The sequence below is a fragment of the Petaurus breviceps genome, unplaced genomic scaffold, assembly GCF_028583685.1.
Source record: "Petaurus breviceps papuanus isolate PSGF00001 unplaced genomic scaffold, PetGlider_PUasm1.0 90654, whole genome shotgun sequence".
NCBI classification, from domain to species: Eukaryota; Metazoa; Chordata; class Mammalia; order Diprotodontia; family Petauridae; genus Petaurus; species Petaurus breviceps.
This window is the reverse complement of record NW_027187301.1, coordinates 52,308-76,491: the sequence shown is the minus strand read 5'-3', so window position 1 is coordinate 76,491 and position 24,184 is coordinate 52,308. Positions and strand designations below refer to the sequence as shown.

General features: G+C 37.3%; 1 protein-coding gene across 2 annotated transcripts in view; it reads left to right on the top strand.

Annotated features, from left to right (window-relative positions):
• The window catches only part of MIX23 (mitochondrial matrix import factor 23), a 32,110-nt gene extending 10,961 nt beyond the window's left edge, over positions 1 to 21,149 (top strand). For both annotated transcript variants that reach the window (XM_069064916.1, XM_069064917.1), the window contains 4 exons: positions 4,067 to 4,192; positions 10,034 to 10,180; positions 18,099 to 18,158; positions 20,850 to 21,149. In XM_069064916.1, coding sequence (XP_068921017.1) covers positions 4,067 to 4,192; positions 10,034 to 10,180; positions 18,099 to 18,158; positions 20,850 to 20,900 — 384 coding nt within the window. In that variant the 3' untranslated portion in view covers positions 20,901 to 21,149. The remainder of the gene's footprint in view (positions 1 to 4,066; positions 4,193 to 10,033; positions 10,181 to 18,098; positions 18,159 to 20,849) is intronic.
• The last annotated feature ends 3,035 nt before the right edge of the window (positions 21,150 to 24,184 follow it).

The window sequence follows — 24,184 nt, the reverse complement described above, 5'->3', positions numbered from 1 at the left end:
AAGTGCTCTCTCACTATCTCCTTACTTACCTTGGTTATCAGCTATTAGCCATATTTATTCTCTTCCTTCCAGGCAAAGGTCCATTATTCTTGGCAGGAAAAAGGAAAGGAAAATAAGAGTTGAGCAGCTCTGCTAGTCCTATCCCTTCTTTTATCATATTTTCCCTATATAGCTAAAGAAGGGGAAAAAAATGTACTAAAACCACCTATTAAATTAATTTCCAAGCCCCTATCTTAATGTTTGTGTTCAGATGTATTCAGTGAAATTAAGTATAAAAGCCCAGCTAGGTCAGGACTTCATAGCACTCTTTTCTAGCTTCCTTCTGTCAGCATCACTTATTCTTTCCAGAATTGCCATAAATTGGTAGTGGTCATCAGATAAAATCAGGCCTAGAGAGGTTTTCCACATGTCATCTTGTCAACAGCCCTCTCTAATGTTAACGTCAGATCAACAAGCAGCAGTACTTTGTTAGGTTGCAGCAGAACCATCAAATACCCCTTGTCCTGTCTTCTTTCTCCAATGATTATGGAACAGTTCCTTTCCTCATAGTACTCAGGTAGTATAACAAGCAGCCTAGGAGAGGTATAATCAAGGTGCAGTGGTGATTGAGAAGAGCAAGAGATTTCATTGTTTTAGGGGTAATTAAGGAAGAAAACGTCAGAGAGCAAATGGTATTGAAACTGGGTCTTGAAGGGCAGGGAGGGATTCAGCATACAGGGATTCAATACAGAGCTAAGGAATTTAGGGATTATGAGAAATGAGGAGTAGCATACATAGTTTGTATTGGTGTGGTGAAAATAGTGCTGTCTTGGGCAAGTTACTTATTCTCTCTGGACCTCAGTTTCTTCAGTGGGAAAATAGAGATAATAATAGTTTAAGTATTTTACAGCATTTAGAACTGGAAGAGACCTTAAAGATCTTCTAGCCCAACTCTTATTTTATAGGAAATTAGATGGGTTAGTGGGTAGAAGGCTGGCTTTGGAGTCTAGAAGGCCTGAATTCCAGTCCTATCTCAGACACTAGTTTTCTGGCACTAGGCAAGTAAATTTTAACCTTTTTCAGTCTCACTTCCCTCATCTATGAAATGGAAATAATATGGCACCTACTTCACAGGGATGTTGTAAGGATCAAATGAGATGATATGTATAAATTGTTTTGTAAACTTTAAAGTCTTATATAAGTGTTAGGTATTATTGTTATTATTTTGCAAGTTGAGAGAGAGAGAGAGAGAGAGAGAGAGAGAGAGAGAGAGAGAGAGAGAGAGAGAGAGAGAGAGAGAGAGAGACTTGAGGCCCACAGTGGTTCACACATGTAGTAGGTAGCAGAGTTGAGATTTGAACCCAGACCCTTGACTCCAGATCTAGCATCCTGTCTCTGGTATAGAGACACCATGTCATTGTCATATAGATTTATTTGGCCCACAGGACAGGACTAGGAACAGTGGGTACAGAGAGGGAGATTTTGACTCCATATGAGGAAAAACTTCCTCATTAAAGTAACATCTAGCCAAAAATAGAAAGGAATGCCTTGAGAGATACAGTCCTCTTTCCATCACTGAAACTCTTCTTACAGAGAAGAGATATCCGCTAGTTTGGGATGTTATACAGGAGATACGTGCACAGATTGTAAGACAGTACTTCTGGGTCAGTTAACCAAGATGATGAGGACAATTAAGGACAAAAATAGTATGGAAATTAAACTCTCCAGTTCTGATAACTTTCTTTTCTGGGAAAATTAATGTCAGTTAAACCTGAAAAGAACTTTCTAAACCTGTAAATATAGCTTTTGGATCCCCCTTTCTAGTTTCCCTTACCTTTTTCCAGTTTTGAGATCTTGCTGATATTTATTAATAATTGCCTAACTCGAAGGGTTCTTGTTAGGAAAAAGTTTTCGAAAGAATGGATTAGAGACACTGTTATAGTATGGTATTGACTACAAATGCTGTATTCAGAAAAGGATGAAAGATTTATTGAAGATGAGAAATGAAAATAATGTGTGTGTTCAGATGAATTCAGTGAAATTATAAGTCTATATTAATGCTCTGCTGAATTGATGAGGGCAGTCTTCATAGAGGAGAGTTTTTTAAGCATTGAAGGTTAAACAGGATTTATATAAGCAAAGATTAGAGGAAGGCATTCCAGGCCAAGAAAATGGTGTGAGCAAAGTCTAAAAGGCAAAACGAACAGAGTGTGCATTGAGTAAGCCAATATCCTGAAGCCAGAGCAGGTTTCTTTTTAGGAGTTTGTTTTTTAGACTTGTAAGCTAGCCTTTAATGATTTGGATTTGCTGGCCATTCCAAGGCTATTTATTTCCAGGATAATAATGAAGACTGAGAAAAGGCCATTGGATTTGGCAAATGCTAATGAAATGTTGAGGAATGGAATTCAGATTCTAGGGTGTAAAAGATTTGATTTAGTGAAACAGGCAATACATGAATGACACTTGAGAAATTTGGCAGTAAAGGGAAAGACACAAAGAGGATATTAACTTCAGGGCAGTATTTTTGAGTTAAGTTGGATAATTGATAACTTATCAAGTAAATTTGTAAGTATCATTCCCAGTTTCTAGGAACTAGGAGGTAGGGAAGGGAGAGGGATGGTGGAATGTAACTGATTAACAAGTAAAATTATTTAAACACTGCAGGATAAGGGAGAGCTATGCCTCCTTTCACGCCTGTTATCTTGGTAGCTTAGTGGATAGAACTCTGGACCTAGAGGCAGGGGAAAAATATGTTCAAATTCATCTTCAGATGGTCACTAACTGTGTGACCTAGGGCAAGTCACTTAACCTCCATCTGTTTCAGCTTTTTCATCTTTAAAATTAAGTTAATAATGACACCTACCTCTCGTGGTTGTTACGAGGGTCAAATGAGAATATTTGTAAAGTGTTCCTCAAACCTTAGCTATTACTGTTAGCTAGCTATTATTGTCTTCTCCAAGCCCATATATTTGATATTTGTTTCAGTTGAGTGTTAGAGGTTTTTAGTTTATTTTCTTTCTGGGTGTTTCAGAAATTGGAGAGAGAATTGAGGGACGTTTGACCAATTGTTGCCTTAGCAAAAAGCAACAGAACTTAAAAAAAAACAGTTCTTTTCCCCTTCCTCTCAGACTGCATATCATAGAGTGACAGTTATTTAAATAGGTGCCAAAAAATATTTGAAGAAATTAGAGGTAATCCTACTCAAATGCTGTCTCTGATTATCTTTTGCACTTTTAAATAGGCCTTTTTTTGTCTTGATATTTTACTTGTGTTTGGATCAAACTTATCTTTTGATTGCTTTAAGGATTAAGGCAGGTGGGGAAGTTTTTTCCCCTGTAAACAAAAATGGACTTACTGTCAATATTCATTTTCAAAATCAGACATGATACAATGTATGGTTGCTAAAGAATGAATGAAAAGTTGAGAACAGAGGACATAGCACTTTATCAAATAAATAACCAATCAAAATATGGTATAAAAGCCTCAAAAAGAAAAGAAAGAAAATTCTATTTAAGAGAGAAGAGTTTGGGATTGAAGTACTTTCAGGGGTAATCATATTCTAATATTAAGTATACTTAAATAACTTTAGCCATCTCTAATTTTGTTGGTGTGGATATACCCCTCTACTAACAAAACTTGAAGTACCTCTCTAACTCAGTAAATGGTCTTCAAGAGTTGCTGTGGCCCAACAGAATCATCACTCTGTGAAAGCCACCCTGGTGAGGAGCCTCTCCAAAATCAACCAGTTGGGTTTGGTCCTTGCACAGTAGATCACTAATTCATTATTGGACCTGGTCTTGAAACCTTTCCAGGTTGGTCTATACCAGAGCTTATATTCTACTGCCATAGCCTTTGCAAACCCAAGGTTACCTCCTTGCCACAGTCAGCAGAAATTTCGTAAGAGATCATCAAGTATAAGTCTTAAACTAACTTTAATAACAAGTATTTCCTCTGCTTGCCATAATTTTTCTAGCCCTGATATAAAGGGACTCCAAATGTCCCCTTGCGTTGTTGTTGCTTTAATTGCTCATTTGCTCTCTAACTTTTCATTCAGACTATTATTTTTTTATTTTTTAAATACATATAGGAATTACTCAAGGTGATGAGGACGATTGATGACAGAATAGTACATGAATTAAACACTACGGTTCCAACAGCTTCCTTTGCAGGAAAAATTGATGCCAGCAAAACCTGTAAACAACTTTATGAGTCTGTAAGTGTATCTTTTGGATCTCCTTTCAAGTTTCTCTTAACTTTCCCTTATAGGCAAAATAAGAAGTAAATGAATTATTTAATTCAGCTATGGGGGGAAAATGCTACTTAACTGTCCCCAAACTTCCTTGTCCATTCTTGAGAGTAGGTTCTGGTTGATCCTTTATAAATCAAAGAAAACTTTGGAAATGTGAAGAAGAAACAAATTTCTACATGAAAGCCAGCTGGTGGTGATTTGGAAGAAATAGAGAAACTGGAACAGTATTTGTTCTACATCCTTTACATCCAACCCTCATCATGGCTTTAGCCATAGTTTAGTGTTCTTTGGCAGTAGGAAAGGAATTTTCCATGGTTTTCCTCTAAGATCTTAACATTCTTGCTGAATAGACAAATCATACGAATAACTTAAAAGTTAGGTAATGACAATAAGGCATATTTAGTTCAATACATTTAATATTAAGTATAGTAACTTATTTAACTTAATAATAAAAATAATAACTTAACAGGCATGGCAAGGCATTTGAAAGAATAATGAGAAACCAGAGAGGTAGAAAAGCTATATTAAAGTTCCTTGCCTTTTCCTGAATATCCACAGGAAGAAATTGTAGCAGTGGGGGAAGGCAGACAAATACGTGAGTCCTCATAAGACAGTAAAAAGGGAGAGAGTAACCTACTTCTGGGACAACAGGACGTTCATGTTTAAATGGCCCCTGCCAAAATTTAAATTAGATAATAACTTCTATATTTGCAGCAGGAAGGAAAAAAAATGATGCTTTGAAATTTTACTTTGTAGCTTTTTTATTAGCTTTTATGTAGCAAAATCAATTGCTTTATTTATTTTGTTTTTTATTTTATTTTATTTAGGCTCTATTTTTCATTGTCTTTGTACTTATTTTAGTTTTTTGCTTTTTGGAGGGGGAAGGTAGTGCAATTGGGGTTAACTAACTTGGCCAAAGCCACATGGCTAGTTTTGTGTTAAGTGTCTGAGGTTGGATTTGAACTCGGGTCCTCCAGATTCCAAGGGCCAGAGCTCTATTAACTGTACCACCTAGCCACTGCTGTACTTATTTTAATGAAGGTATCATTTCCTTACAAACCAAAATCTTTTTTAAAAATTATGAAAGCACTTTTCAGTTTGGATGGTTATCATTAAGGACAATCCAAAATTTGAATTGAGTTTTCTTTGACTTCAACGGTTTTGCTTCTTTATTCACATTGAAATTATTGCATATTGTTGTTAGGTAGCTCAACACAGTGGCCAGCCTCCCAATCAAGAAGACTTAGAGTCAAGTCCTATCCCTGCCACATACTGGCTGTGTGACCCTGGACAAATCACCTAACCTCCCTCAGTGCCCTAGGATTATAAATTGTAGAGCAGTTGTTGATCTACACCTGTAGGAAATTCCTTGCTGGGGAACTCCTTACAAATATGAAATCACAGGTCTTAACCAAAAGAGGAAAGAACAATTATTGCATATTTTCTTGGGGGCTAAATCTATAAGAATCTTTGTCTACAAGCTTAGTTTCTTTTACATTGCCATCTTTTTCCATCTATCTTGGTCTAATCTGGAACCTCTTAGTTGCCCACCCATCTCTCTTAAACATGCCTTTGTGTGTGCTGTGTATCTTTGGCATATGCAAATTCCTGGAATGCCTACTACCTTCATGATAATAGGTATCGTTGATTACATCTTAGAATGAAGAGCTGGAGAAGTTCCTTGGACTTCATTTAATTCACTCCCTTGTTTTCCAATTGTATTAAGTTTAGGGTTAGGTGAAGTTATTTGTCTGAGGTCACGGTGGCAAATCCAGCACTAAAGTGTGTGTCTTCTGATCCCTTATGAGGTGTTCTTTCCATCACACAACCTGTCTGTGTACTTAGTAACCTTGGGTTAGAGATGAGTTCTTGGTCAAAGTGCCTATGCCAGTATTTCCATACAAATATTCACCTTGACTTGGGCAAGAAACAGACCCCTGTAGCAGCTGTAACTTCCTCAATGTCCTTTTGGCTCTTTAATCTCAGAATTGTCCTTGACACTTCTTCAACACTCCTGGGATCTGAGAATGATGCTGTTTCTGGAACAGTAACTTCAAAACTATCTGATGCCTCCTACAGCTGTCCAGTAGTTCCAGTGAGCAGGCTTAGAAGAAGTGCCCTGAAGCATTGGGCCACTGCTGACATTGGCATGGGGTCTAGGGGTGGCTATTCAGGAAACCTGTAACTGCAGGTCTGCCTACATGTTAAAACAGGGATCTATGGGAAGATTTCTGGTTGTCCAAGAACTTGGATGGGGAAAAAAATTACATTTATTTCAATGTAATTGATTCCTCTTATAATCCTGTTTGTTTTATTTTATACATCAAAAAACATTATTCTGAGAAGTTCATAGATTTTCACCAGACTGCCAAAGAGATCTGTGATACCAAAAAAACTTAGAAAACCCCTCCCTGTACTAGAGGGAAAATTCAGCTTTCTTTATATGTGAGTGACATTTAATGGTTTGTCAATCCATTCATGTCTGGATAGATGGAGGGATATAACTTAAGCTAAGCTATGTGTGTGTGAATGCATATGGTTATGGTTATTTGAATTTGAATAATTTGGATAAAGTTTCTATAAATTGCATATATTTTCTTGTGTATATTTGTGGATACATCTGCATAGCTGTACATCTGTGCATAAATCTGTGTGATAAGCATCTATCTGTATGAATCTTAGAATGCCTTGTATTCGCATGGTCTTAAATAAATGATGTGATACTACTAGTATGGGTGAGAGCAAAAGAGGGAATCTGTGGGACTAAATGTAGACAGTATGAGTTTTTGTGTAGCTCTGTTAGGTGTTCTGTTATTAGTTCTTGAACTGACTTAGTTCTTTAACTTTCCCTGTTGTATCAACAATGCAGTATTCACAATGTCTACAGTAACTATAAATATGCGGATATGGTTAGTAATCACAAAATGTAACAGGCTCTATACATGGGGGATTTAGCTATTACATTTATTCAAATACCAGAAAACTGAGTCCCCAAACCAGAAAGTCAAAGCCATCACAGTAGTTATGGAATTGGCACTCGTAGTTAACCCACATTCTCAAACTCTTGAAACAGAACAGGCTACCTCAGGCAAAGATCCTCCTCTCCTTGCTCATGGCAGCCGCTCAGCATCTACGCAGCTTGCTCCCAGCAGCTCCAGTCCCCACACGTTTCCTGTTCCTGGCAGTCCTCAGCAGGAGTCCTTAGCAGAAATTCTGGCTGGCTCAAAAAAAAAAAAAATTCCTGCCACTTCCAGTCACGCACTGACTCTAGCTTGGCTTTGGCTTCCTCTCCCCACCCTTTCCTGCTACATCAGCAAGTTCAAGGGGCATGGAAGATCTTCAAATCCCATAACCATTACACCTGTCTTCTTAGAAGTTCTAGACCTTGTTCTTTGAGGACAAATTCCCTTGAGGATGTAGTTTAGTTTTTCACTGTACCCATAATGAATTTTTAAAAATAGCTCCTAGTGGTATACTTCTTTATGGGATACCATTAGGGAATGTGTTTTGAGGCTCCAATTTTGGAGATCAGTATTGACAGAAATACTAGTCTGCGAACTTTTAGAAGCACCTTATAAATGCAAAATAATTATTGTTGACACCAGCATCCTTGTCATTCAGAATTGAAGTACTCCTAAGTACATCTTTTATTTGATATAGTGCATACTCCAGAATAAATATTCCTAATTTTGCTTTTGAAATATGCATTGCTTCAATGTGCACATTTTCCCTTGCTACTCCTTAGTGTGAAAAATTATTTCAAATGGATTTTAAATCCCAGAAGATGTAACAACAAAAATATGTTAACTGTTTTTTAAAAAAAGATTGGCTCAACAAAGGTTCCAAGATGATAAATGTTTGGGAGGTAGAAGAAGGTTGATCCTACCTATCCCAAAAAATAAGATCCTATATGTAATTCAAATTTGATAGATAGATATGGAATGATTCCTTTTGTCTTATGTATCTTTTGTATTATGCGCTATTGCTGTGGGTTTTTTTTTTCCAGAAATGTCTTCCTTCTGATTTGAAAACTATTCACACAAAACTCTGGATTCAGAACTTCATTCTCCCAGTCAATAAGATCTTTTAATCCTTCTTAGGTTTCTTTTTAAATCTCCTCATGTCTTTTGTTTAGACCTTTTGTAATTACCTTTTACTTCTACAATAGCAATTTCAATATGACAAAATTCTAAAGGGGTTGAATTGCTTGTTGTGGCAAGCCTGTAGTCCTTTAAAAATTTTTGATCTGGGGGCATTTCTTTTTTTCCCCCTCACTTAATAGTATTTTTTTTTTCAATTACATTTAAGATGGTTTTCAACATTACTTTTATAAGATTTTGAGTTCCAAATTTTTTCCTTCCCTCCTTTTCCCTAAGGCGGCAAGCAATCTGATATAGGTTACACATGTACAATCGTGTTAAACATATTTCCACATTAGTCATGTTGTGAAAAAAAGAATCAGAACAAAAGGGAAAAACCCCAGGAAAGGAAAAAATAAGTGAAAATAGTGCTTCGCCCTGCATTCAGATTCCATAGTTCTTTCTCTGGATGTGGATGGCATTTTTCATCATGAGTCTTTTGAATTGTCTTGGATCAATTGCTGAGGAGAGCTAAGTCAGTCTTAGCTGATCATTCCACAATGTTGTTGTTACTGTGTACAGTGTTCTCCTGGTTCTGCTCACTTCACTCAGCATCATGTAAGACTTTTCAGGTTTTTTTGAAATTTGCCTGCTCATCCTTTCTTATAGCACAATAGAATTCCATTACATTTCTATACCACAACTTGTCCAGCCATTCCCCAGTGGATGGACATCCCCTCAATTCTCAGTTCTTTGGTCTGGGGGCATTTCTTCCTGCCTTTTGTGTGTCAGTCATCCATTTGTCCCCACCTGCTTGGGGACCCCCAAGGTACTCCCACAGAGGTTTCACACAAATACAACTTCACTGGGTTTTGAAGACGTGAGACATATGCCATGCATGTTTTGATTTCATATAAATGTAGATACAATTGAGAAGCAGTGCTGTCTAGTGGGTAGAGAACTGTGTTGAGGAGTCCAGAAGACCTGAATGCAACTCCCACCTGACACATACTAGGCATGTGACACTGTGCAAGTCACTAATCTCCCAGTGTCCCTAGGCAGCTAAGAGTGTCAACTGTAGCACAGTTACAGATCTGTATTGGTAGTTTCCTTACCAGGAATTCCTTATATCAATTAAATTACAGGTCTGGCATAAACAATGATAATAATAATAGATTTAGACACTGGACCTAAAGATCTGATCACCACAGTAGGTCTTGATTATTCAGTCCTATCACTAGGTGACAGCAAGAGAAGAAAAAATGAAAGATGACAGGAGAGAAAGGCTAACATTGAGAAGTTGCCCAGCAGCAGTAGCCTTCAAAGGCCTCCTGCACCCAAAATAAGAGAAAATGATGTAGGAAGAATTGGATAGAGACAAGGGAAAGAAATGAATGCAGGGTAATCAGAGGAAGAAGCATGAACTATAAAAGCAGGGTGAGGAAGGGGCAAAGGAAGATAGAGGAAGGAAGGAGGAATTATAGAGGCAAATCCTATAGAAATAAAACTTTTTCCCCCCAACCTTTGATTATTACATATCATCAGAACCTCCACATTTTTAGCAGCTTGACTTCCTTATCTTTTTTCTTCTTTTGTAGATAAATATAAAATACCCAGCAAAATCTTCTGTGCTATAAAGTTATTTGTTTAAGAATTTTGGTTTCTTATAGTCTTGATATTTAAAGCTTTTATTGTGTGTGGTTTTTTTTCTGCTTTCTTCTTTTAGTTGATGGAAGCTCATGCCAGCAGGGAAAAAGTAATAAAAAACTGCATAGCTCAGACATCAGCGGTAGTAAAGACCCTTCAAGAACAGAGAGAGAAGGATTTGAATGATTTAACATTATTAAAGCAAATTAGAAAAGAGCAGACAAAGGTAAGTAGAACTATACTTATATATTTTTTTTAGTTAATACATTTTAATTTCCATTAACAAGTGTCAGCTTCAAATAAATGGAAAAAAAAAAGTTTAAACCCATGAACACTGAACGTAACTAAACAGTATAAAAAAAGTGAATATGAATGATTGTGTATGTAAAATTATACTTCTGATATTCATATATCATCTAAAGCAGTGGTTCTCAAGATGTCGTGATTCCTTGGGGTCCCCAGTACCCTTTTAGGGAATGGGTAAAGTCAAAACTATTTTCATAATATACTGATACACTCTAATTTCTAAAATGGTAATTATTGATGGCTATAACCTACATAAACAAAAGCTTTTTTGGAAGTCCATAATAATATTTAAGGGGTCCTGAGACTCAAAGTTTCAGAACTACTGATCTCAGGAAATAGAGGCTGTGTATATTAACTTTAACAAAACGGTAACAAAGTAACCATCTGTATTTAACACGAATTTTGTTGTTATTTACTGTTGCCTACATAGTTGATTGTCACTATGCATTTTGTTCTTCTGGGTCTTTGCTTTGAATAGCTTCATGTAAGTCCTAGCTATGTTTCTTTTAAAGTTCTTCCTATTCATTATTTTTAATAGAGCAGTTATATCATATCCTAAAATTTGTTCAACTTTTACCCCAGGTATTGGTGCATGATTTGTTTTCAGTTTTTTTGCCTTTGCAAATAGTGCTGTTAGGAACATTTTTATATAGATAAATCTTTTTTTTTTCTCCTGTCTATTATGTCATCATGAGATAAAATTAGTAAAGGGATTGGTCAGCCAGAGTAGGAACATTTTTGTAACTTGTGGTACAATTCCATATTACTTTCTGAAAAAATTGATATTGCTCATAGCTTCACCTGCAATATATTAGCATGCAGATTTTCCCACAAACATATCACATCGAATTTTATCATCTTATATTGTCTTTCCCGATTAGGTGAGTATAAGGCAATATCTCAAGAGTTTTATATTTTCATTTTTCCAATTATAATTAGTACACTTGCATTTTGTAATATTTTTAAAGAAATTTTTTTCGAAGGTTAACTTCTAATGCGGAAGTAGTTCTTAATTTTTCCTAGAAAAATTTCTTGGACCCCTCAGCTAGCCTATCCTATTGACAGCCAAGTCCCAGTATGACATTGAATCTTCAAAATAGTTTTTTTTAATCAATTGTTTGCTCATTTGTGTGTGAACAAGCAACTGGCATAAAATAATTTCTCTGTGATGTAGTTTGCTCCCTGTAATGTTGATCAGAAGAGTTTCCCAGATATCTGAAAACATATTAAGACAGGTAGGCTCCCCATTGCATCATCAAGCAGGCCAACTTTTTAAAAAAATGCTGGAATATATCACGTAGGCTTGCTTCACCTCCTTGGTGATGGAAAATGAGTCAGATAACCCATTCATGCTGAAACAAGTAAGCATACCATTATTTCACTTATTAATTGGGAGTAGCTAGTTTTATATCAAAGATATGTGAATCTAGATCTATTGATAGCATAAAATGTTTTTGCATTGTCTTAATACTGTATGTAATTTTGCTTTGCTTTCTTTTAAGGATCTAAAATTTCTTTAGTAGACTAAAATTTCATTCATAGGGAATTCTTGGTGAGAAAACCCCTTTGAACATTACAGATTAATAACTACTTTGTAACTAAAATTTAGAGAGTTGCCTGGGTCACTGGGAGATTAAATAACCTTCCCAGGATCCCAGCGCTATATTTATGTCAGAGGTGGGACTTGAGCCCCAGATGTTCTTCCCTCCAGGGCTGACCCCTTCTCCACTATGCCATCCTGCCTTTTCTGGAGTTCTTAACAGTTTTCTAATTTTTAATATGCAATTGTCTGTTGTTCTATTCTTCTCCAAAGGCACAGTGTCATTCTAGGAATGTTCTAATGATAGATAGATTCAGTAACTGCTACAGAAGAATTTTGACCAGGGTTTTAGTGGTTTAGCACAAAGAAGTGTCCTAGGAGTCGCCCCAGTTAGATTTCTTCTTAATGGTTGAAATGATCATGGAAATTTCAGAATCTTGAGTAATTTTTTTTCTCTTAGTATGTTGAAATTGTATAGTCATTAAGTGATATTTGCCCTTCTTGATTAAAGAGCTGTCCAAGTTCTGGATGTTTACCACTCTTTGTGGCTGTGACAACAGTGGGGTGACCTTTTGAAAAAAGGGAATGATGTTATGCTTGGCAGGTTCTCTACATCATGTAAGGTTTCATCTGTAGGGTAGAAGATCTTTGCTTTGCCTTTGCCTTGTGGAGACAGGACTAGAGGCCTTCCTCTAGATTTCTTAATACTTTGTGGTGATATGGATGTGGTCTAGTTCCTGCAGTAGTGTGTCAGTCACTTCTACCCTTCTACCTCCTGCAGAGAATGAGCCAGTACAAGATTGAGCACCATTTTATATTTTTATCTGTGTTTGTGTTTTGTTACGATCAAAGAATCCATTATCTATTGGCCAGCCTTCTGACAGTGAGCCTCTCTATACTTATCTAGGGTGCTCTTCAGGCAGCAAGAATAGCCTCTGGCCAGAATCGACTTTTCAGTCTTGTAGACCTTACCAGAGCTTGTGTTCTAATGACCTAACTTTCAAGAAGCCAGCATCGTGTACATGCTGTGATAAGGTGGAGTAAGAATGTTGTAATGGAGACGTTATAGAATTTTGGTATCTTAGAGGTGAAAGGACCTTGGAAGATCACTGAAACCTAAAGGGGTAAAGTTGGTAATAACCAATAGAGCTGCTTGTTAGCCCAGCTGGAACTAAAATTCAGGTCTCTGTGTTCCCATCAGTTCAGTGATTTTTTTTTTCTTATCATAAATCCCATACTTGAAACTAAGGGGGTGCCTAGTAATTGCGGAGTGGCTAAACAAATTATGGTATGTGAGTATAATGGACCCTTTTGTGCCATATGAAATAACAAAAGGGACAGTTTCAGACAAATCTGAAATTTGTATGAACTGAAACAGAGTGAAGTAAGTAGAAGAAAATAATTTATATAATAACAATATTTTAAAGAAAAACAACTAAAAAAAAATTTAAGGACTCTGTTTAATACAATGACCAAGCACAATTCCAGAGGACTAAAGTGATGAAACATATTACCTAACTCCTGACAGAGAGGTAATGAACTCAAGGTACAAAATGAGACATAAATTTTTGGACATAGCCAAGGTGTGGTTTTGTTTTACTTGACTATATATATTTATTAAGTTTTAGTTTAATTCTGATAATATGCACTTTTCCTAATGGATTAACCATGAATAACTCATAAAATTCAATACACAAAATAAATTTGGTAACATGCAGACTTTTTTCTCACTAGTAATTCCCTAGAATTCTGTAACCTTTTGTGCTAACATTTTAATAAAAACCCCATCAATTTCACAAAATATTCACTTTTCATAATGCATGAAAGCTAGAATACCATAGATACAGTATAGCTAGTGAAATTCTTTTTTTTTTTTTTAAAGCAATTGGGGTTAAGTAACTTACTCAAGATTACATGGCCAGGTGTTTCTGGGTGGGTGCTAAGTGTCTGAGCCCAGGATTCGATCCCCAGGTCATCCTGACACTGGAGCCGGTGCTCTTACTCGCTGTGCTAGCTGGCCACCCCTGAAATTCTTAAAACTAATTTTTTTTTAACCTAAATCTTATTTGCTTCTGTGTCAGATGGCAGTGTGAGCCAGTTATACACTGCTATAAACCTTTCTACCTTGGTCACCCTCTGAAAACCAGGGAGATACTGATGGGATATTAGTCACTAATGTTGAAGGTGCCGAGACTGACAAGGTCTTGACATTATCTCTAATGTTTTGTCTTTCATGGCTGGTGGATGGCATTGGACATCATGAAGGATATACCAGCTTTATATAATCCATCAGCATTGTCTACTTAATGCACCGTTTGAGATTCTTAAGGGTTTCAGAGTACTAGAGCGTAGCAGTGAAACACTTAGTAGGACACCAAAACTTTTGTGCATTGTGCCTCTCTTTTTTTTGACTGTGTTGTGTTGCAAAAGAAAACACAGACCCAAAAAAAGAAAATCCAAAAAAAATAAAGTTGATAAAGTATTACTTCAGCCTGCATTCAGATTCCATCATTTCTTTCTCTAAAGGTGGATAGCATTTTTCATCATAAGTCCTTTGGAATTGCCTTGGATCGTTGTGTTGCTCAGAATAGCTAAGTCATTCAGTTGGTCATTGTACAGTACTGTTGTTATTGTGCAGTGTTCTCCTGGTTCTGCTCACTTCACTTTGCATCAGTTCATGTTAGTCTTCTCAGGTTTTTCTGAAACCACCTTGTTGGTCATTTCTTATAGTACAATAGTATTCCATCATTATCATATCCCACAGCTTGTTCATTCATTCCCCAATTGTTGGGCATCCTCTCAATTTCCAGTTCTTTGACTGCTATAAATATTTTTGTACAGATAGGTCCTTTTCCCTTTATTTTTTTTTCTCTTTAGAATAGAGACCTAGCAAAGGTATTGCTGGATCAAAGGGTATGCATAGTTTTATAGCTCTTTGAGGAGAGCTCCAAATTGCTCTACAGAATGGTTGGATCAGTTCACAACTCCACCAGTACTTCATTGGTGTCCTGATTTTTCCACATCTCCAACATTTGCCATTTTTCTTTTCTGTTCTATTAGCCAATCTGACTGATGTGAAATGCTACCTCAGAGTTGTTTTAACTTGCATTTTTCTAATCAGCAGTGATTCAGAGCATTTTTTTCATATGACTATAGTTAGCTGTAATTTCTAATTCTGAAAACTGCCTGTTCATCTCCTTTGACTACATCTCTGCTGGGCTTCAACTCCACACACAAGATTCTCCTTCTCTCCCGCGCCCCATCCCCCCAACTTGGGGACCATCAGGTATTCCCCTACTCCACTTTCCCTCCTTCCTTTTATGTGTTGTCTCTTGGTTTACCTTGTAAGCTCCTTGAGGACAGGAGCTGCCTTTTTATTAATTGTATCCCCAGTGGATTGTCACAGTGCCTGGCACATAGTGGGCACTTAATAAATGTTGATTGGATTGGAGAATTGTGATTGGTTGGAGATAAGGACCAGGGATGTTTCCAGGATAGGAAAGGAATAGAAGTCAATGAAATCGTGAGTTATATACACACAGGGTTACAAAATTTTATAAACCAGTTATGGGCACTCCCTCAAAGATAGGTACGCAGAGACAGTAACACCTCTTAGCAGTAATGGATGAAGACGTGTGGTACCCTTAAACTCTGATAGTTTCTGGGACTTCTAGTAGAAAGAGATAAGGATAAAAGCACCCTGAGAGACGCATAATTGTAACATAGGCTCTTTCCTCTGCTGAAACTAGTTTCAAGAGGACTTTTAAAGGACTTTTATTTGGTCATCATCAACCTTGCATTTCTGCTGGAAATGCAATTTTCCTACAATGGAATTTCCTCAGGGATACTTCCCTAGTTCCCACCTGCCTGATCATTGTTTATTCCAAAATGTGGACTGTTGCCTGGGACCATATAGTCTTAGAGGTACTTTTGTGTAAACATATTCACATGCACATGGTTAAAATATATACTGGTAGGAAGAACACCAGACTTGGAGGCAGAAGGTACAGAAGGTAAGGATTTGAGTCATAAATCTAAAATTTATTAGCATGCAACCATCAGTTTATTTCTGAACCTGTTTCCTCATCTGTCAAATGAGGATACTTACACAACCTACCTTATAGAATCTTTGTGAAGAAAATATTTTGTCAACTTTAAAGTACCATATGCATAGGAGCTTTTAATATGAAGATTTTCAAGTGGGAGACAGCATGCTGTAGTGGAGGGGGGGGCGGGGTGTGACCACTAGTCTGGAAGTCAGAGAACCTAGTTTTTATTCTATCCACCAAATATCTGTGCGGGGACAAATCATTTCACTTCTGGACCTCTGTCTGTTTCCTCATTACTAAAATGATAAGAGTCACATTAGATGATTTTCAAGTCCTGTTCAACTCTAGTTGTCTGAGTCTTTGAAAAAAGTAAGTGCATAGACAAGAAGGAGCATGGATTGGTGTGCAGAGGATATGATTATGATTGTAGAAATGTGCGTAAGATGTTATTTTAAAACTTTTTTTAAAAAATCAGTTCAGTTTAATGCCTCTAGGTTTTAGCCTAAGCAAGACTTAGAGTTTCTTTGTGTTCAGGACTGCCCTTATGAGCCACTGTTCAAATTCCTCTTGACCTAGACTGCTATTTGTTGGGGCATTCATTGTATGTGGTAAGTAGGTGGCACATTATGAGTTAAACATTACACATATTTACACATTCAACTTCTGGTCAATGATTACTTAAGCAAAGTAATGTGTTTCTGTAAAATGTTATTGATCTTAGTCAACCCTCATCCATGGCTCAAAACAGTTAGATGAGTAACAGAGGATCATGTGTGCTTACATATTCTCCCACCCCCACTCCCTCAGTAATTTTCTCCGTCCAGTTTTGATGAGCAAATGTGTTTGTTTTTTATTTTTTTTTTCACCCCTGGTCTCTTTTCCCCAACACTTCCTCTACCCCAACCCCAGAAACAGCAGCTCTGAGAGTTCCATAAAAGTCATTGAAGGAAAGAGGGGGAGGGCAAAAGAAACTTTTTTTGTTGAAAGCTAAAGGGAAAGGGCTTAAGTAACTACATTTCCCCAAATCAGGGGCTCCCAAGTTTTTTAATAAGGCCCTTATGGTACTTCATTGGTTGAGATGTATTGACTGATTCAACCATTCTGGGAAACAGCTTTGTGTTAGGGATTAAGAAGTTACTAAATTATTCTTACCTTTTAACCCATCGATCTCCCTACTGGGTTTTTGCTATAGGAAGATTATTGGCAACAAAAAAGGGCCCATATAAACAAAAACATTCATAGTAACATAAGCCTTCTGTGTATGGACCTTGATCTTATTAATATGAGTGCTCCCTCTAGTGGTGCAGAGAGTATCCCATTCATACTTATTTGTAATAGCGAAAACAACTAAAAACCCAGGCAACAGAAAGAATGTACCTCTAATTGAAAAATGACTGGAGTTGTGGTATATAGATGTAATAGAATATTATACCACAAGACATAGCAAATATGAATTATTCAGAGAACTATGGGAAGACTTAGATGATGTGGAGTGAGGAGAGCAGAGGCAAAAGAACACTTCAGGTGAAGACAACGGTAAATGGCAACAAAACTCAGAACAAATGCATCGAACAGCATTGGTGCCAAATTATGAAAGGCCAAGCACGCAGCCTCTCCATTAAATAGTAAGCTACAAAATGGGACATGACGTATATCATTGCAAATTATTTTTAGGTTGCTTTGCTTGTTTGGGGGGGATGTACTTGGTATATTTAGATGTCAATCATTTCAAATTAAAATGAATCAATAATGTTTATACCATTTAATCAGAAATTTGTGAATAGCCTCATAAATTTAAGGAAATGATTACGTTCAGCCTCTTTATTCATACTAATTCCAGCTTGCTAGCATGACGCCTGGTCATATCACACAGTGGTATTGGCAACAAAGCTGCCCTGTTGTTTTTTTAATCGCTGTGCTTCTCAGGTGAGGTGAATTTGACTCCAGAACCTAGACCTTGAATTCACTACAATAATCTTACAGTGTACCCACTTCATCCTGGCTCCAGCAGCAGTTTACTTGTATGATTTCTCCTGTCCATTTCAGTATAAAATTTAAATGTCTGCAAAAGGGGAGGAAATTGTATTAGTAAATATGACGTTAACTAAATAATACAAACAGTTAAGAAACAAATGTTTCATGTTTTATAAATTAAAAATTTAGTCCTGTGTGAATATTCCTTGATTTTAGGCGTTTTAATTTTAGCTTGTATAACTTCATGTACACTTCCCTGCTTTTCTTTCCTGCAGTTAAAATGGATGCAGTCAGAACTGAATGTTGAAGAAGTAGTAAATGACCAAAGCTGGAAGGTACCCACAGCACTTTGCTCTGCTTGCCCTTTCTGATTTGTTTTAGTTGGTTGACAGTTGTTCTCTATTTAGTCTGACATAATCACAGAACTGGGGGAATGAACTGACCATGACCACTCTGAAACAGCAGAGCCAGAGAGAGGCACTGAAGATTAAGAGCCTTGCTGCTCTGAGGATAGGAAGAAAAATCTGTCATTTGGAGGAAAATTAGTTTCTTTGCTAATTTCTCATCTTTGTCAACATCTTAACAGAGTCATTATTGTTTAGGATTTAAATACAAACAAGTCCTAAAAATAATTTCACAGCAGCAGTTATGTGCCAAAGATATACACTTATGTTCTTGATTCATTATCTCTCTTGGGCCTGGGAGGTGTTGCTTATGCAGTATTTCTTTTTGGAGAGGGAAGAGGTGTGGGACTGGGTCTCCCTATCTTACCTAGGCTGGAAGGACAGCAACCACTCCTGAGCCCAACCTCACACCCTTTCAGACCTGGGTTCTTTCTTCCATAGGCAGCTCTCAGGGTTTCTTCCCTGTAGTAGTTTTGAACTGAGTGTGGATACCTGATGGACTTGCTCAGCCCCCACAGCAAGGGTGTACCCCCACACTTAGCTGTGGTGCAGTATTTCTGACGTTCTTAACACTGATTTAAATTTTAGTTAATAAGGATAATTATTTTACTATGCCATAGGAAAGTTTTTATGATTAGCATTTTTTTTTGCTTTTTGGAGGGAGGATGGTAGGACAATTGGGGTTAAGTGATTTGCCCAAGGTCACACGACTCGTTTTTGTGTTAAGTGTCTGAGGCCCACAAGTGTCTGAGGAGCTCAGGTCCTCCTGACTCCAGAGCCAGTGCTCTATTCACTGCACCATCTAGCCACCCCACAATTAGCCTTTTTCATCAGAAATGTATGACCTTCCCAAAATTTACATACAAAAATAGTCACCCTTTCATGACTCCTTACACTCCAGTATATCTGATTACAAAACTTTTACTGTCAAAAGTTTTCTAGGTTCAGATTAATACCAGTTCAATAATACTATCCTTACTAAAGTTCTGAAGTGGTTTTTTGTTTGTTTTTATTGAAAATATAGTTTGTCATTTATTCAAAGACTACCTTGAAATGAATTTTTTGAGATTAACTTTTGAGATCTGTATATACATGCTGACATTCTCCTTTAGCCAGGTTATTATTATTTGATTTCCCAGCCAAAACTTTCTCCAGTATCATAGCAACTAATTTTTACCAATATTACAAGAAAAGTGCTACAGCAGGGGACTTGGAGTGACGATCCCTGGTTTTAGTCTTGTCTTTTGTTTCTTATTACCTGTGTGAACCTTGGGCAAATCACTTCACCTCTTCTTGCTTTGGTTTCATGGACTTTGCTCAGAATAATGTTTTTAAATACGTAAAATAAATAGGATTACCAGGAAAACTGACTATATTATGTATATTGAAATAACTTATAATATTTAAAAGTGAGTTAACAGACCCTCAGTAAGAAACTCATAAGAAACTCTAGAGTAAATGATCTCTGACTTTCTTTCCATAGAGCTCTAATATTCTGTGATTAAAGAGCTAAAGATTGGGGGTAAAAATAACTTCTTTTTTAAATGGACTGCATTGTCACATCATAATTCCTGTACTTTGAAGACAAGAAGGAATTGCAAGAGCAATATAATTCCTACCTCCTGCTAATGTTTCCATTTTTCTTTTCCCACTTCTCCCCTGCAGAGTACCCTATGCTCTGACCAGTCAGGGCATAAACTTATTTATTAAGTGCCAGCTCTGTGCTAAGTGCTGGGAGACAATAAAAGCAAAAAACAGTCCCTTCTCAAGGTGCTTCTAGTCTGAAGGGAGCAACAATGTACAAATAAGTTTATAAAAGACAAATTACAACTGAGAGAGGGCCCTGGAATCGGGAGGGGAGGGCCAGTGGGGGAATCAGGAAAGGTTTCTTATAGAAGGTAGAACTTTTAGCTGAGACTTGAGGGGGAAGCCAAGGAGGGCAGGTGGTAGAGAGAGAGAATCCCAGGCACAGGGCACAGCCAGTGAGAATATCCAGAGTCAGGAGATGGAGGGTATTGTCTGAGGAGCAGCAAAAATTTGCTGCTGCATCTCAGGGTAAGAAGACTTGAAAGGTGGCAGGGGCCAGCTTAGGAAGGACTTTGAATACCAAATGGAGGATTTTATATTTGATCTTGGAAGTGATAGGGAGCCATTGGAATTTTTTTTCTTTTTTGGAGGGGGGCAGGTAGGGCAGTTTAGGTTAAGTGACTTGCCTAAGGTCACACGGCTAGTAAGTGTTAAGTGTCAGAGGCCGGATTTGAACTCAGGTCCTCCTGACTCCAGGGCCAGTGCTCTATTATATTACTGAGTAACTTGTCTATCTAGTTTTATTTTTCCTTAAGATAGTTGACATTCATTATAGTTTTTCAGTTGTCTTAAAAATGGATATTATTGACTCCTATTTGTCTACCCCTTCCCCAACCTTGGTACATTTTTTAAAAAACATAGTTGAAATTAATTAGTAAAGAAACTTTTTTTAGTAAGGAAATGTTTTTCAAGTTTGTGTAGTTGAAACAAGACCAGAATATTTTTATTCTACAACCTAATACTTCTTTTGGTTTGAGGCCCTAGTTTTACAGAAGACAACTCTCAATGACTTTTGTTTTTGTTTCAAATAACTAGGTATTTAATGAACGCTGCAGAGTTCACTTCAAACCTCCAAAGAAGGAATAAAGAAAGAAAGATATTTCTAAAGGAGATAGTCATATCCTAAGAGCTGAGCAAGACAGACACAGGAAGGGCAGGATGCTTAGAAGGATGATTTCTGAGCCAACAGACCAAGACCTTTTGTTGATTTCAAGGCCCACTTCGCCAAGACCTCAAGTATAAATAATTCTAATAATTATGGAGAGATCAACTGCTATTTTATACTGAATCTGTGAAAAAATGTTTTGTAACTATTAAAATAATTTTCAGACGGAGTGTATGTATTTTTTATTCTTTTCCCTTGTTGAAGTAGTGAATTCCCTTTAAAGAAGCATGAGCACAATTTCAGTTGCTGAACTTCAATCACTTTTGTGTTATACCTGTTTTGTGAGGGAAATGATTAGTAGGATGGGATGTTGAACATCTTTGGGATTTTAAGAGTTTGGTCTTACCTGATGTGTGAATTTATCCTTTTATTTTTGTAAGGATTTGTTGTTCATTAATAGAAAGAACAATAATTTAAAGTAGCCCTGTAAAACTAAAATTACAGAATGTCCAAGCTGTCAGGGTCCTTCAAGACCATCAAATCCGATTAGAGTGCCCCTGCTACTTACTGTGATCTTTGGTCAGAGTATTTAAATTCTCTGTCTATTTCTTCACTTCATCATGCTGTATAAAAAGTCAGGTGTTATTACTTTATAGGACCAGCTCCCTTCATTTTACAGTAAGGAAATGGAGGCTTTGAGAGGCTGTAAGTGACTTCTGTAGGACATGACTAGTGAAGAACAAAGCTGTATTCTGTGACTTCACATTCAGGTTCTTTCTACTCTGCAGAAGAAGTATCAAACTCAGGAATATGTCCCTGCCGGCTGTGCTATTGACTTAGAAAACCATTGCATTATATTTTTATTTATTTTGTTAAACATTACCCAATTACGTTTTTAACTGGTTCTTACTAAATCTGGCACTTGCTCTTGAGTACTACTTTTTGCTCTTCTGACAACTGGGAGTTTTCTAATGTGATATTTTAAAAATAGATTTGAAAATTGATCCGTTTTGGTGATTATTGCTGTGAATTTCTGGGTTAATAGAAGAATGTGGTGGTGAGGGAAGTGTATGTGGCTAGACATAAGCAATGCTTACAGGAGAGCATTAAAGGCCCCTTTAAAGCCCCTTGGCTTGAGGTCAGGAAGACCTAAATTCAGATGTTGCTTCAGATAACTCTGTTAGCTATCCTGGGCAAATAACATCTTTCTGCCTGTTTTCTCATCTCTAAAATGAGGGAGTTGGTCTCAGTAGTCTCTGAGGCCCCTTCAGCTCTAGAGCTATGAACCTATGAATCCTTGCTATTAGATATCAAAAGTCAAGGACCAATGTGTGGTGGAAAGAACTTTGGCTCTGGAATCAGGCCAGAGTTCAAATTCTACTTCTGACCCTTAATTATCTGTGTGATTTTAAGCAATTCACTTAATTTCGTGGGCCTAAGTTTTGCTTTTTATTAATTAAATGAATGGTTGGAGTAGATGGTCTCTGAAATCCTCACTCTAGATAAATGATCCTGTGACCCAAGTGGGTACTCGTAAGTCAGTTCAGCAAATTTTTATTAAATACCTACTATCTTCTAGGTGCTAGAGATACAAAGACAAAAAGCAAATTGATCGCTGACTTTAAAAGAGTTGTGGTGCAGAATAAGACAGCTACATAAATTAATGGAGAAAGCCGCTGACAATTGGGGGATTACAGAAGACTTTGTGGACGAGTTGGCATCTTGGAAGACACTTTCAGGAAAGCAGAGAAGCATGGAGTACATTATAGGCATGATTGCAGCCTGTGTATGTTTGTGGAAAGAATTCCAGGACTTTACAACAACTAATAATCCTTTAGCTAAAGGGGAGCAGTAGGAATCAAGGTTCCCAGAAGGATAGGTTGAGTTTGCCTGGAGAGCCTTAACTGATAGGCTAAGGAGTTTGAACTCTACCCTAGAGGAATGGGGAGCCACTGAAGGGTTTCAAGCAGGGAAGTAACCTATATTTATGGAATATTCTTTTAGTAGATGAGTGGGGAAATTGATTATTCAGGGGGAATCTTGGAAGTAGGAAGACCAGATTATTAGTGTCAGAAGATGACTAGAGTGGTTGCTATCCGGGAGGGTGGAGTAAGACAGATTGGAAATACGTGGAAATAATCATTGACAAGGTTTGACAACATTGATTGTAAGAAGGTATATCAGAACTGTGTAGCATCATGTGGAACCTGAAAGCACAAGAGGATGGGCTTCAAATTGCCATGGCTAGAGCTGTGGATATTGATTTATCAGGTGTTCTGGTTGTCAGTCATCATATCACATCTTCACTTCTGAGCAGGTTCTCTCAACCAATGGGCCTTCCTGAGGTGCCTTCAGGAGTGACCTTGGGGAATCTGAGGCAATTGCCAATTGGGCAGCCCCTGCCTCAGAAACTGGCCTTGTTCTTAACGGTGATTGCAATATAATGTGTATAAAAGAAAAATCAAAAATAACTTTTTTTTTCAATAAGAAAGCTTGTTTAATTGGAGCCAACGAATGAAAATCCTTCAAAAGTTAATATCCTCAGCATCCTATCATAGCAACAAAGTTTGCTCAGTTCTGACTATTGTACTCATGTAAGAAGCAAATTAAAGTATAAGAAAGAAACATGAATGTAATAACAATGCTTCATTATATTTCCAGGCAGAACTAGTACATCAAGGGCAGTGGACGTCCAAAGACAACCCTGGTGAACACCCTTAATGGATGGGAGGAGAAAGAAGAACCAGGAAAAGGACCTGGGGACAATTCTAGAGGTCAAAGTAGATATGTGATTGTATAGTATAATTGAGAGGTTGGTGGAGAGAGTTACTCCGGAGGAAACTCAATTCACCATTAAAAATCAAGAGAAGAAAAGGGAAAAAACTAACAATAAGTGTAGACAAGAACATGAACTCAGTGCCAAGTTAAAAAAAATGTATGTCTGTACCTTGAGTAGATGTCAACAAGTACTTATTAAGTATTTATGGTGTCAAGCACTATGCTTATTGGGGATACAGCAAAAGTCAAGAACAGTCCTCCCCTCAAGGAGCTCACGTTCTAATGCATCATAAACAACTATGCATTTACAAGTTGTATACAAAATAAATTGGAGATAATCTCAAAGGGAAGGCACTTACTTTGAGGGGGACCTGGAAAGGCTTCTTGCAGGTGAAATTTTAATTGAGACTTGAAGGAGTCTAGGACAGTTGGTGAGGAAGGAGAACATTTTAGGCATGACATACTACCCAGTGATTTAGGAAATGGG